Genomic DNA, 14,568 nt, shown 5'->3' with positions numbered 1-14,568 from the left:
ATCAAGGAAATGGCTTTCCTGTCCTCCAGCTTGCGTCTCCAATGAAGGGTAGTTTGGGAATTCCACATATATACTGAAAGGCCCGAAATTACCTCGAGCAAGAGCAACCCCACCCACTTTCCCTCTTTCCCTCTCAGTGGATTATTATTATCAATTAATTAGCAAGTCAATTTTAATCAAATCAATCAGAGAAAAAAAATAAATTTAAATAGGGTTTCGGTCCCTCTATCTCCCTCCTTCTTCAAGAAGACAGAAGACAAAGTTCTGAAGGTTTCTATGTCTCAAAGGTTCGATCTTTAATCTCTACAGTTTTTTTTTTAATTTAATTCAAATGGTTTGAGTTTTTTTTTTTGGGTTTTATATGACGATTAACATTTGAATAGATTAAAGATTGAAACTTTGATTGTGGGCTATTTTTTTTTCAAAAAAAGAAATTGATGTTTGGTTAATGAAATTGATGTGAATGGATGGGACAATCAAATGGTCTCTGACTTGGTGATTAAGGAGAATTTACTTATCGTTTTTTATGTTTGGATTGGTTGAATTGATGTGAATGGGAAACTTTGTTTATTGTGATTATGATGTAATCAAAGGGACATTAATTTGATGATTAATACTGTAAGAGATGAAGGAGAATTTATTTTTTCGTTGTGGAATATGTTGTTGTTGTTCACTTTGATGTCTGCATTAGTTAATTGATATGAATAAGAAATCAAAGTGTTTACGGTGATTTTTCAACTCCCTTTTTTTCAACTCCCTTTGATTCTTGTGTGGGTTTCTTTTTGATGTATTTAGGAAACCTTGCAAGTATTTTGCTCAAGGAGCATGCTGGCGAGGGGATCATTGTAAGTTTGTGCACGAAAGGAAAGAGCCTCAACCTCTGTCAAGAAATGTAATGATATTTTGTGTTTATTAGTTTTTTCATGATGATTTGTTTTGGTTGAGTCAGGATTTGATTAGTTCTCTTATTGTTTGTTGGTTTTATATTACTTATTTATCGATGCAGGTTTGTACTTTTTATCAAAAAGGAAATTGCACTTATGGAAGTCGATGCAAATATGAACATGTCAAAACTTCCTGGGTAGCTTCTGGTGGTGCTGCCGGGGCATCATCTTCATCGAGTCCTCATCAATCTGTAATCTTAAGTTCTGTTCCTGCAAGTGTTGGATCAAGTAGGGATGGCAAAAAAGAAGACCGTCCTCTCTGTTCGTTTGATGTTGCTGGTGATTGCCCCCATGGAGATAAATGTTCTTTTGTTCATGGTGATTTATGCCCTACTTGTGGAAAACATTCCTTGCATCCCTTCCAGGCAGATGAGAGAGAGGAGCATTTGAAGTCATGTGAGAAGAACCAAAAGTTTCTTGTGGCAGTTAAACGAAGTGAAGAAATTGAGTGCAGTGTATGCTTGGATCGTGTACTTTCAAAGCCCACAGCAGCTGAACGAAAGTTTGCAGTCCTACCTGAATGTAATCATCCATTCTGCATATCCTGTATCAGAAATTGGCGTAATGGTTCCCCAGCCTCTGGGATGGCATTGAGAGCCTGCCCAATATGTCGTAAAACATCACACTTTGTCATCCCAAGTCTTATTTGGTATTCCTCTAAAGAAGAAAAGCAAGAAATTATTGATACGTACAAGGCCAGGCTCAGGTGATCTTTTTGAAACTCTGTATATCTCTGCTTTACTTGCAACCTGATTTGTTTGATCATCAATCTAATCTTGGATAGATTCAGAAATAATTCAAACACATGCCTATTGTAGTTGGACACTTGTTAAGATATCCCTGTTCTACTTCTTGATGTAGTAGAAGAAGGAGATATAACTTTGTTCATATTCTGAACAAATTATCGGTTTAAGCATCGACAAGCAAGCTAGATACTGAATATGGACCTAAGAGAACTTGATATTCCTTAATTTGTGCTGTAGATTTCTGTTGTGAAATAACTGCAAATCTGCAATTATATTCATTTTCTATTTTCTGTTTTTGCAGGCAAATAGATTGCAAGCACTTCAACTTTGGGAATGGGAATTGCCCATTTGGCATCAATTGTTTTTACAAGGTAAGATTAGTCAATTTGAATACGCAATTTCAATTATATATTGCTTCTTCGTCTGTCGCACTGTTAGAGTATCTTGTGAAGATTCTATTTTTTATCTCAAAATGTTTTTCACAGCCGCCCAATTTACCCACAGACATTTAGTGATAATTGAAGGCTTTCAAAGCTATAAAGCTATGTTTTGTTCTTAACTGCACTTGCCTGGACCTTTTTTTGTCTGATCATCTGAACACGTGTTGTTAGACAATAACTTCTCTACTCTTCACACCCTCATTGCCAATGTGCTAGCCTCATGCCTTTGCTGGCTGCCCTCTTATGAAGCTGTAACTTTTTAAATTTGGGTGTATTGAATCTCTCTCTCCGGGTCTTGAATGTCTCTTCTTCTGTCTGTAAATTTTCTCACATGCATGTATTTTAGGATTGTTTTTTGGAGGCGTAGTTGAATGTTGTGGCACTTTTTCCACAAATGGAAAAAAAAAGAAAAAAACAGATTTAAGAACCAGGAGATAAATCATTTTTTATCATTGGAAGAGTGCTTCCTTTATGTTCATTTATTGTTAGCTTAATACTCCTCCTAATGAATATCTTGTTGTGTTGTGTTCTAGCACACTGTCATGCCGGGCTCATATACATGGAAACATCACAAGCCCCCTCCAAGGAGGCCACCACCTCGTCGCAGATCCAATGCAGGGCATGCAGATTCATCATTTGATTATTTTGGGCCAACAATGGAAGATTTACTAGACATGTTTGATGATGATTATCTTGATTATGATAATTACTGCGATCCCTTTCATGAAGAATATCAACTGGACATCTTTGATTATGAGGATTATTTCGATGAAGAACGTCTTTCTCCTTTTGACATGGCTTTATTACTTGCAGGGATGGATTGTGGAGGAGCAAGTGACATCTCTAGTGATGAGGATGATTTCTATTAATTTATATAGCTTTTTATCCTTCGTTGCAAACAGTTTGAAAATGACATCACAAGTCATTTTGCTTTCTGGGATTTAGTATCTTTCTCCACATAAGCATCTTTGAGAAGGTGAAGTTCGTGGTCTGTTAACTATATAAGGTTGTGTTGCAGGGGTTGTGTCAAGAACTGTGTGTTCTGATTGCATTGTAGTAGTACGGCTGCCAGGATTTTGATTGCCTCTATTTATATGTTCACGGCAGCATATTGGATAAAGATAGTAGGAATTTGCAATGTCATCGGCTTTTATTTTTATCTTTATCAACACTGTTATTATAATTTTAGGAGGCTCAATTTTCATGAAAAGTGTGTTTCTTTTTCGCATTTAGATCATCATTCCCACAAGAATATTTTTTTATATATAAATATATGTACAAGAAAACCAGGATGAGGAGATTCTGACATGTTGAGATAAAGGAAAACAGGCTCGGGGCCTTTGATTGCTGTATAAAGGGCATACATAGCAAACGGAAATGCCATTTTCACCTTCACATGTTTGTGGAGACGAGAGTAACCCTCAGGCAGACCATTTGTTTTTCTGGAACAAAAATACACTCTCTTCTCCTTCTAGGTTATACTTGTAGACGTGACAGCAGAAATTATATCTTAGTCCCTAAGAGCTAAAACCCTAATAAATTAGCCCTCATGATCAACCATAAGCTAATTCGTTGATTGTCAGCTCATTATTAATGGATCCATTCCTTGTTAAAAAGAAATTATCGAACATTAGAGTTTGTTGAATTTAATGTGAAGACATAAGGATTGAAATATAGAGTTTGTTGAATTAGAGGGACTAGATTGCTAGTTTTTTTAAAAAGCACCATGATCAAAGTAACAACTAGCGACAAGAGATCCACTTGATTAAAAAGAGATGCTTAAAAATATCTCTAACACAACACAACTCCTTCTCCTAGTCATCCTCTACAATATAAAAATAAAAATATCTCCATTAACTGTCCAACTTCGAATCCATCAACACACCGCCTCTCCTCTCTCGCATTCTCTGAAGAGAGGGTAACGAATCTGCATCCATTGCTGTAAGAGAGGAGGGATTAGATGGCGCCACCTGCAGTACCAGGAGGAGGTGCTGTTGCTGCTGGAGGAGGGCAACAGGGACAAGGACAGCAACGACAGCAGCAAGGAGGGATGGGGCAAACAATAACAGGGATAATAAGGATGGCTGTTTTTTGGTACTTCATATCTAAATTCATCTCTCCCAAAAAAGCCCCTACGGACCCCTCCATCCTCATCTCCAATCTCTTCCAAAAAGGAGATTCTTTGGTATGTGTTAAGGGTTTTTTTTATTATTGCTGTTTTGCGATCTGAGTTTTCTTTTTTACTCTGATTTTTCTCTTATTTTGAAAAAGTTTTGATCTTTGTTGCTGGGTTGATCATGGATTGGTGTTTTTTGCTACTGGTGTTATTGGGTTGGTGTTAAATTTGTAAAGACAGATCAAACTTTAGAGATCACCACCTGAGGAAGTTGTTTTGAACATGCTAATTATATTTTTAAGCATGTGTATTATGAGAAGACTGATTCTGTTTGGGAACTTGTGAGTAAGGTCACAGTTTTGGAATTTTATGCGTCATGACCCTGTGATGTGGAATTTACCTTTACATGGTCATCACTGACAGTGTAAGCTATGAAGTAGGATTTAGAAGCATTTGCAAGCCGGTGCCTCGTAATGGTTTGAAGTGGCAGTGACTACTGCTAGCGTGCAGTCCTGTGTGCTTGGATTCTCACAGTTCTATTTGCAAAATTCTATCATGTAGTCATATATGATGAGTTGATTTGGTGAATAGATGCTGCTGAATAAGGGGCATAGGCATAACTAGAATTAGGTAGGAATGAAAAAGAGAGGGCCCCAGCCAGTAGAATGAGAAAAGCCTCCGAGTGAGTCCATTTAAAAGGTGAGGAGTTATACTTTTCAATGGCAAGCAGAAGCAGCCACACCACACTCAATTGAACTCGAGTGTTTATGCCTATATAGTGGCATAAAAGGGAGGGACGTACTTACTCTGTAGACAATTCTACTAGAGAGTGGGTTGTACCAGCTAGAAGCTATCAAGCAGTTAGAAAGCTTCTTGGACCACCTGCCCTGCTGACCTACTTTCAATTTGAAGAATTGAATCTGGGATCAAAGGAGATTAGGTTATGTCGAGTAGGGTTGAAGAGGTAGCTAGATTAAAAGGCTACTTCAGGATCTTAGGAGTCAGAAAGTGTAGCGCTAGAGCTGTATGACTGTTCCTGACACAAAACAGGAGGTCAATCTTTTCCCGTTGAGGCAGTCCTCTATTTTCAGTATGGCAAAAGGTCTTGAATATCTAAGTTCTAGTTTTTCAGCATGTTGTTTTTCAATATAATGAAAGACTGGTTCTTTAGCCTTGTTCAGTTAACCACGTTTGGTTTTCTTTTGGAACGTTTTAAGTGGGGCCTGAATTTTCAACTTGGGAACTTTATGCTTGTTTTCCTTGTATTCTTTTAAATTTTGGATTCTATGCTAACACCTGGTCATTAGTCCCTGCTATAAATGGTGAAGTGGGAGATAGGAGTGTTTGCTAGCAGAGTTTCCTTCCAACGCTTTAAGCATGATACTGATTACAAAGACAATAAAAATTGTGTAGTGAACCAGCAGTCTAGTACTTCTTATACAAGGATAACGTGTAATTGGCTATGGTATGTTGCTGGAACACAGCAAATTATGCATATTTAAAATATGTAAGAAAGTCATCTGAATGTTGTAATTTTGGTAAAATCAACCCAAGAAGGCTTCTAACTTTTCATCTTCTTACAGGCATCAGAAAAGACATGGATATATGTAGCTAATGATTTAGAATGAAGCATCACAAGATAAAATATAATAAAGATTTACACGTGGAAAAATATTGGATTTAATAACTCTTTTGAATTGCCTTTTTCCTTGTCATATATATTTTAATGATGCTGACAATTTCCTTTTGCTTGTGATCTTTTTTTTTTAGCAGTTTTATTCTAATTGAACTTCATCTGCTTTCAGGATATGTGGTTCTATCTCTCTGAGCAGGAAAGGTTTAATGACTTCAATAATGAAGGTGCGCTTATTTGGCATGAAACAAATATACCTTATGCCATTTGGGGACCAGAGAGCACAAGGTCTCTTTCTTTGAAATACTATCCATCTGAGGTACCACAGGCTGCAAGCACATAATCTAACTTCCTATGTCCTATTTTCAAGCAAAATTCATTACGATTATATTCTGAAAGACAGTATTAAGTCAGTTATATTCCTTTTCCCCTATAAACTACCAATAAACATGAAGGCATTTTTCTCTTCCAGGCATTGAAGCACAATGGCACTCTTTATGCACATGCTTTCTTTGCACGTTCTGGATATCCACCAGACCCAAGTGATCCCGAGTACCAGCCTCTTGCTGCTTTTGGAAGGACACACCGTAAGATTTTGTCCATGCACATCAGATTTATCTTTCATTTCATTACTTGATAACATCTTGGTCGATACAAATCCTGATGTTAGTATCTCTACCTTTTCAACAATTCCAGCTGTTGTTGCATATTTGCCCAAGTCAAAAACAGATAAAAGGAAGAGCCTGTTGGGTGATTCCAAAGACTCCAAGGAGGGTGAAGTGGTTTCTCAGGTCTCTTCTTGGCTATTTGTCATTTGTAAAGTTACATGAAGATGAATTTTTCATTTATGAGTTCTATCAAAAAGAATTTCAATATTTCTTATTGTTAATGTTATTTGATATGCATGAATATGATAACTGTTTTAGCAATCATACCTGCTGAATCCTTTGAAAAACCAAGTCTTTTCCTAGATTTGGGGGGCACCATTGTTTTCCGATCACACTTCAATCCTGAATGGTTCTCAGAATTTTGGTTTCTTAGCATTCAGAAACTTGCTGTTTTCCATCATTTGCCTTTCTTCTTTGTGACACTTTTTCTCATTGTATTGTCCTGCATTTACAGTCTTAATACAAATTTATGTTAATTGCTTCAGGTGGTTGATGATAGTCAAGCTGATTCTAAAGATGATGGCCCTGTAGAATGGATTTCATATTGGAAACCTAATGTTACAATTAATCTGGTTGATGATTTCACAAAGTATGTTTCCTCTCATTGTCAAGGTTCTATAAGATTTTGCTTCTATCAGCAAAAACAAATAAGTTGAAAATAGGAACTTTCTGATCATCTCATCTGATATGGTTTGGAGGACTAAAATGTGATGGGGATTTTCTTTTACTTTTTTCATACTAGTTATAATCCTATTATCATTGAGAATATAAAAGCCTGTATATGCTAATACACGCTTTTCTTTTTCTAATGATGGTTATGCTCTGCTTTGCTGGTAATTATGCTAATTTTTTGTCCCTTTGTTTCCTGTGCAGATACCCCCATAATGCTGTACCGCCAAATATTGCTCCTTGTATCCTTACATTCTTGTATTTCTTCTAGTGTAAATTTATTTATATGATGTCTTTTTCCATTTCCTAGAGATTTTGAAAGAAGTTTGTTGGTTACCATTCTGAAATGGTTCAAACACCTAACCTGGCAAAGTTGAGCCCCCTCCATTGTCAATTCTACACTTAGAAACTTTGCCCACTAGGAGCTGTAGAGAAATTTACCAGCAGGAGGAATAAAAGCGACAATTTTCTAATGTCAATGGACAGCCACATTGCTGTCATTGTGGCAAGTGTTTAATTTGACCACAATACAATTAATTATATCTCTATGTTTACATGCAAATATAAATGAGTCATTATACAATTGCACACTCTATCTAGTGCACTGGCACTGTACTGTAGATGACATAGATGTATAAGAATAGCAAAGAGGTAGGTTTACAAAAAATTTAGCGATGTGCTTCTTATGTGGCTCTGAAGCTTGCTTCAGCTTGTGTCAAAATAGAAATTATCAAGTTTTCATTTTGGCTTTGAGTTCTTGACTTCAGATTTGCAGACTTGAATGTTGAGCCTACTTCCGGGAATTACTTCCCCACCATATTCTTCAATGAATTCTGGCTGCTTCGAGATAAATTGATCGCACTGAATGAGACAGTGACAGAATTGACACTTAATTTGGAGGTGGGTCCAATAGGCATGACAAAATGGCAACTATTCATGCAGATTGATCAGTCATTCCAGGTTCATCGTAGTTATGGAAGCATGCTTGAAGGCGAGGCTGATGAACTGAAGGTACACTTATCTATATTCAAATCATAGTATGAAATTGGGTGGCTGGAGAGTCTAGATTTAGTTGTGAATGTGATACATAACTTACACCTTTTAATTCAAAGTCCATTTAGTTACATATACTCTCACTTTCATTTTCACTTCAAATTGTCTTAGATTAGAGACATTAACATGGAGTTGCTGAATTGTGAAATAACTCCATTGTTTAGTTCAAGTTGGTTTCTAACTAGTTGACTTGGATACCTGAGCCATGATAATACATAAATTACTGTATATTCTTTTCTTAGATGGATAAAAGCATAATTAATTGCTCCCTGAAGCTGTACCCTAGGTTCAGAAGCTAACTTCTTCTGCTGATTGTTTCCTTGCTACTCTTTAAAGCCAAATGAAAGATAGGAATTATCTGTGTTTTCTTGTTTTCAATGTACTGATTAGTTGATAATCTTTTCAGAGGGTGTTCTTGGAAGGAAATCCTTACCTCCTGGTGATTACCATGGTTGTTTCAATGCTTCATTCAGTGTTTGACTTCTTGGCGTTCAAGAATGGTGAATTATGTCCTACTACAATAAGATTCCTATTTAACTTTAGGATTTGTTGTCTCTGCTGATGCTTTTTGTAGGATGTATATGGAGCTTCTTTAACCTTTTTTTTTTTTTTTTATATCTCCGCAGATATCCAATTTTGGAACAAAAATAAGTCTATGGAAGGACTGTCTGCAAAGTCTGTTGTTGTGAGCTTTATTTCTCAGCTCATTGTCTTTCTTTATCTGCTTGACAATGACACTTCATGGATGATTCTCGCAAGTTCTGGAGTTGGCTGCTGCATTGAGTTTTGGAAGATAGGGAAAGCCATGCACATAGAGGTATCGTTCCTGATCTTATTTACTGAGATTTGTTAGTCCTTCTGTGTGTGGATGTAACTCCACACAGCTGGCAAAGATTTAATGTCGTTGCTATTTTTTTGTAGACAAAAAAAAAAATATTAGGTTTACACACGTAAATAATTTTTTCACTGTGGCTTATTAATGTTGCATTTGTTACATCTCTCGTTATGACATCTATATCCTTCATTCACAGCATTAACATTAGTGCATACGTTTTTGCTTCAATCTTTATCTGCTCGCATGTCCCTGTAGCACACTATGAGCAAATTCTCTTTACTCATCTTCTGATTTTTGAATTCTGCATGTTTTACATTTGCTGATATTACATCCATCCTTCAGTAGTTGTATAAATGTTTGCTAATATTAGTTTCATGAATTGTCAAGTGACAAATGTCATAATTGTTCTCGTCTCCAGATCGATAGAAGTGGAAGAATACCTATGTTAAGGTTCCGAGATCGCGAGTCGTATGCAGGGAATAAGACAAAGGAATATGATGACCTTGCAATGAAGTATTTGTCCTATGTGCTCTTCCTCCTTGTTGCATGCTCTTCTGTTTACTCACTAAAGTATGAGCGCCACAAGAGCTGGTATTCATGGATTCTCTCTTCACTCACAAGCTGTGTTTACATGTTTGGTAAGCCACCGTTTCCTTCCATCCCTTCACTTATTCTGTATTTTTTCTAAATTGAGAGTTTTTGTTATATGGAGCAGGAATTTGAATTATGTTTTTTTCTATAATTAATTTGTTATTACAGGTTTTATCATGATGTGCCCTCAGCTGTTTATAAATTACAAGCTGCAGTCTGTGGCACATCTTCCATGGAGGCAGATGACATACAAGTTCCTTAACACCATCATTGACGATCTTTTTGCATTTGTCATCAAAATGCCAACATTGCATCGGCTTTCTGTCTTCCGTGATGGTGAGATATATAGTCAACATTCCATGGTCATGACAGTCATATGTAAGATGGTCCAATTGTGCACTGCTGACAATATTAGTTTTGTTTACGTTGCAGATCTTATATTTCTGATATACATATACCAGAGGTGGGTTTATCCGGTGGACAAATCACGTGTAAATGAATTTGGTTTTGGTGGTGAGGATGATCAGGCATCGGCTGGTGAAGTAACTGCTGCAAAAGAGGAAGACAAGAAAACTAACTGAGCTGTTGTCAAATCCTTCGAAACTAGCTAAAGTTCAGATAGGATGTTTTGAACCTTTGTTTTCATTTCATTAATTATCATAGAATGTTTTTCCAGAGATTTTGTTGGTATTTGATTGCAATAGTGATTTTGGGATCCCCTTCCTGGGTTAAGTTCTGCCGGTTCCCACATATTGCTCTGTGTTTGTAGATTTGGAGTTACCTGCAACAAATGAACCTTCAGACAGGTAAATAACTGCACTGTTGGCCAATGCATGAAAGAAGAAATAGCCTGCTAACCACATAAAACGAAATATGCAACCATCCATTGCCGCAAAAAACCCCATAAGAGTGCCCCCCCCCCCCCCCCCCCTTTTTTTTTTTTTTTTTGCACGTATTTCCTATCCGTGGTGATAAAACAGTCTAATCTTTGCAAGTTGTGTATTCACAAGAGAGAAACAAGAAAATGCCTCAAAAGTTTCTCGGTGCTTTGTGATTAAGAGTTCACACCACTGCTCTATTTCTATTATTTCTATAGCCGTTTCTTCCAAGTCTCACCTTGGAACTTCAGGCATTGCTAGTGCCATCTGACTGGTTTGGAGTGTACTTCTTCATAAGGCTGGCTCGTCGAGCATCAAACTCTCTATTTCAAGCTTCCTGCGCTTCATTGCAGTCAGCTTCTCAGCATATTCTTTAATCAAGTCATATCCCTCTCACCCAAATGCATAGCAATATTGTAGTGTATAGGTTTTCTTAGAAGTCCATAACATGCACGCAGCAGCATCAATTAGCCAACATCAGTTTTCAGGTGTACAATCTTTTCTATGATAGACAAAATTATATCCAGTTCATAGCAGCACCTCTTGTTCTGTTCATGATGCATTTGGGTTCTCAGCCTCACAATACGGTTTTCTTCCTCTGTCTTCCGCAGCTTCTCATTCACTATCCCAGAAAATTCTTCAAGTTGTTCTTCAAGTATAAGAGTTGCTGGTTGTCCTCGGCCATTTGCCTGATTTGGTTCACAACCATCAATCCTTTCCATTTGCCCAACACTTCACCAGCAGAAGATGTATTCATCTCTGTCTCACCATGGCATTATCATTGGAAGGCAAGTTATTAAACTTCTATTCCTCCCCACTCCACAGCACCCTCTATCAGTAACACCAAACCCTGTTTTTTTTTTTTTTGGTTGAAATACATATATAGATTGTAGTGTATAGCATTAATATGTAATTAATAACGTGGTGTATATATTTTAAAAAAAAATAATTTAGCTAATAAAATATTAAATTCATATTCTTTGATGTATAATATGTTATGTGTGGACACAAGATGGTGGTGGTGGCAGCCATGTCAAGCATGGCTGCTGTCAAACATGGCTGCAAGGTTAGGCATGGTAGGTTACCTAACCATTGAAAATGGTGGCTGTCATATTTGACTAAAGGAGAGTGTCTCAGCTATAAATAGAGATGCTGAGAGAGAGACGAAGTGTAGAGAGGACAAGAGAGAAACACAGAGAGAGAGCTAGGGAGAGTTGAGTTGAGTAGAGAAGAATTTTCTCCTCCTCCTTATTTTGTTGTTTGTATTGTTTCTAAGCTTGATTAATACAAACCAGTTGCTCCGTGGAGTAGGCAAGTTGTCGAACCACGTAAATTTGATGTGTTTTGATTGCTTGAATGACCCAACAACTGGTATCAGAGCATGTTCTTAAAAAGGAGGGTGTTTGATCCAAACTCAAAAATCAAAGTTCTCAAAACGTGTTTTTGACATTACCATCGTGTAGGGGAAGCCGAGACGAATTCACTGGTGAAAACCCGGCGAATAACCAACGTCCTGCATGCCCGAACGTGCCCACACGCGCCGACGAAGCCACTGCCTACGCGCGCCCACGCGCAGCACGCTCTCCACGCGTCGTCTCTACCCGGATGCCTGCACCTGAACCAGGTTGACCCGCCACGTCATCAGTCAGTCAGCAGCCACGCCAGCAATCCCGTACAGTCAACTGACACGTCACCTGACACGTCACCTGACACATCAGCAAGTCATCTGCCACGTCATCCGACCAACTAGCAGACACGTTAGCACTGCCACGTCATCAAGAATCGCGCGTATTTTGCCACGTCAGCACAAGGGGTCCCGGTTGGCCTACGTGGAGGCCACGTCATCTGGCCACGTAATCAAAGTGGGTTTTGATCCAGTGCTTCACAGACACTATTCTGGCTGACACGCGGCTTCATCTGCACCGTCTGTTGATCCAAAACTTTAATTGTTAAGATCTGAGCCATCCGAAGTCCGATTGGGGTGATCTCAGTGTCGTTTCCAATATTTTTGGTCGTTCCGGACACATCTGTAAGGTCAGCTTTGACAAATTCAAATCGGCGATACATTAAAAATGGCAGATGAAATAAAGGCTGCGGGAATTGAAAAATTTGATGGAACAGATTTTGGATATTGGAAAATGCAAATTGAAGACTATTTATATGGGAAGAAACTTCATCTTCCTCTGTTGGGGAGCAAACCAGAGAATATGCCAGAAGAAGATTGGCTACTTCTTGATAGACAAGTTTTGGGTATTATCCGGTTATCCTTATCAAGAAGAGTTGCTCACAATGTTACAAAAGAAAGATCCACTGCAAGACTAATGGAAGCCTTGTCTGGGATGTATGAGAAGCCCTCGGCAAACAATAAAGTGCACTTGATGAAGAAGTTGTTCAACTTGAAAATGACAGAAGGCACCTCCGTCACACAACATCTCAACAACTTTAATACCATCACAAATCAATTGTCATCTGTAGAGAATGAGTTTGATGATGAGATCCGTGCACTCATTTTGCTAGCTTCACTTCCAAGCAATTGGGAAGGTATGAGGACAGTCGTGAGCAACTCAGCTAGAAAATCCAAACTGAAATATGATGACATCCGAGACTTGATTTTAGCTGAAGAAGTGCGAAGGAAAGACTCAGGTGAAAGTTCAAGTTCAGGATCAGCTTTCAACATTAACACTCGAGGGAGGAGACAGGATAGAGGCTTATCCAGAGGCAGATCCAAATCAAGATACAGAAATAAAAGCAAGTCCGGACCTAGAAAGCAGGTTGAATATTGGAATTGTGGCAAACCTGGTCATTTCATGAGGAATTGCACAAAACCGAAAAAACCTGAAGCTGACTCTGCAAACGCTACCACATATGAGGTGCAAGACGCTTTGATTCTAGCTGTACAAAATCCAATTGATGATTGGATTCTTGATTCTGGTGCTTCATTCCACTGTACACCACACCATTAGATGATGCAAAACTATGTTGCTGGAGATCACGGTGTAGTCTATCTGGCCGATGGACAACCAATGGAGATTGTGGGTATAGGAGATGTGCAAATAAAAAAACTGAATGGATCTACATGGAACTTGCAAAATGTAAGGCATGTTCCTGGACTAAAGAAGAAGTTGATCTCAGTCGGACAACTTGATGAGAGTGGTCATTCAATTCTTTTTTCTGGAGGTATGTGGAAGGTATCAAAGGGAGCAATGGTTTTGGCTCGTGGAAAGAAAACCGGCACCCTGTATATGACCACAAGATTTGCAGACATTATTGCCTCTACTGAAGCAGAAAATCAAGCACAATTATAGCACTGTAGACTCGGCCATATGAGTCAAAAGGGGATGAAGATACTTCAATCAAAGGGAAAGCTGCCAGAGCTTAAAAATGTTGATCTAGACATTTGTGAAAGTTGTGTTCTTGGAAAACAGAAGAAGCTCAGTTTCTTAAAGGTTGGCAGGACCTTAAGACCAAGAAAACTAGAACTGGTGCACACAGATTTATGGGGACCTTCTCCAGTGGCATCTCTTGGAGGTTCTCGGTATTACGTAACTTTCATTGATGATTTCAGCAGAAAGGTATGGGTGTACTTTCTGAAAAATAAATCTAATGTGTTCGAAACATTCAAGAAGTGGAAGGCTATGGTTGAGAATGAATTAGGTTTGAAGTTGAAATGCTTAAGATCTGATAATGGAGGAGAATACATTGATGGAGGTTTCAAGGAGTATTGTGTTGTTAATGGTATCAGAATGGAAAAGACCATTCCAGGCACACCACAACAGAATGGCATTGCTGAACGAATGAACTGGACCATCAATGAACGAGCTAGAAGCATGAGGTTGCATTCAAGGCTACCTCAAACATTCTGAGCTGACGTAGTTCATACTGCAGTTTACTTGATCAACCGTGAACCATCAGTTCCTTTAGAGTTCAGATTGCCCGAGGAAGTATGGAGAGGAAAAGAGGTACAACTCTCTCATTTAAAGGTCTTTGGGTGTGTT

General features: G+C 38.2%; 2 protein-coding genes across 2 annotated transcripts; both read left to right on the top strand.

The window, feature by feature from the left end:
- The first annotated feature begins 101 nt into the window (after positions 1-101).
- Positions 102-3,340, top strand: LOC133699692 (E3 ubiquitin-protein ligase makorin-like). Its single transcript, XM_062123063.1, has 5 exons — positions 102-287; positions 796-892; positions 1,007-1,650; positions 1,992-2,061; positions 2,664-3,340. The coding sequence occupies exons 1-5, from the start codon at positions 277-279 to the stop codon at positions 2,997-2,999; spliced, it is 1,158 nt and encodes a 385-aa protein (XP_061979047.1). The 5' UTR covers positions 102-276; the 3' UTR covers positions 3,000-3,340.
- Positions 3,341-3,894: 554 nt separating this feature from the next.
- On the top strand, positions 3,895-10,427 carry LOC133699690 (uncharacterized). Its single transcript, XM_062123062.1, has 12 exons — positions 3,895-4,315; positions 6,052-6,198; positions 6,352-6,466; positions 6,576-6,670; positions 7,033-7,136; positions 7,421-7,458; positions 7,992-8,227; positions 8,676-8,769; positions 8,896-9,086; positions 9,523-9,742; positions 9,864-10,031; positions 10,128-10,427. The coding sequence occupies exons 1-12, from the start codon at positions 4,091-4,093 to the stop codon at positions 10,274-10,276; spliced, it is 1,782 nt and encodes a 593-aa protein (XP_061979046.1). The 5' UTR covers positions 3,895-4,090; the 3' UTR covers positions 10,277-10,427.
- Positions 10,428-14,568: the final 4,141 nt, after the last annotated feature.

Source organism: Populus nigra, chromosome 7 (assembly GCF_951802175.1).
Source record: "Populus nigra chromosome 7, ddPopNigr1.1, whole genome shotgun sequence".
In the NCBI taxonomy this organism is placed as follows: domain Eukaryota; kingdom Viridiplantae; phylum Streptophyta; class Magnoliopsida; order Malpighiales; family Salicaceae; genus Populus; species Populus nigra.
The sequence above is the reverse complement of the archived record's forward strand: the minus strand, read 5'-3'. Positions and strand labels throughout refer to the sequence as shown.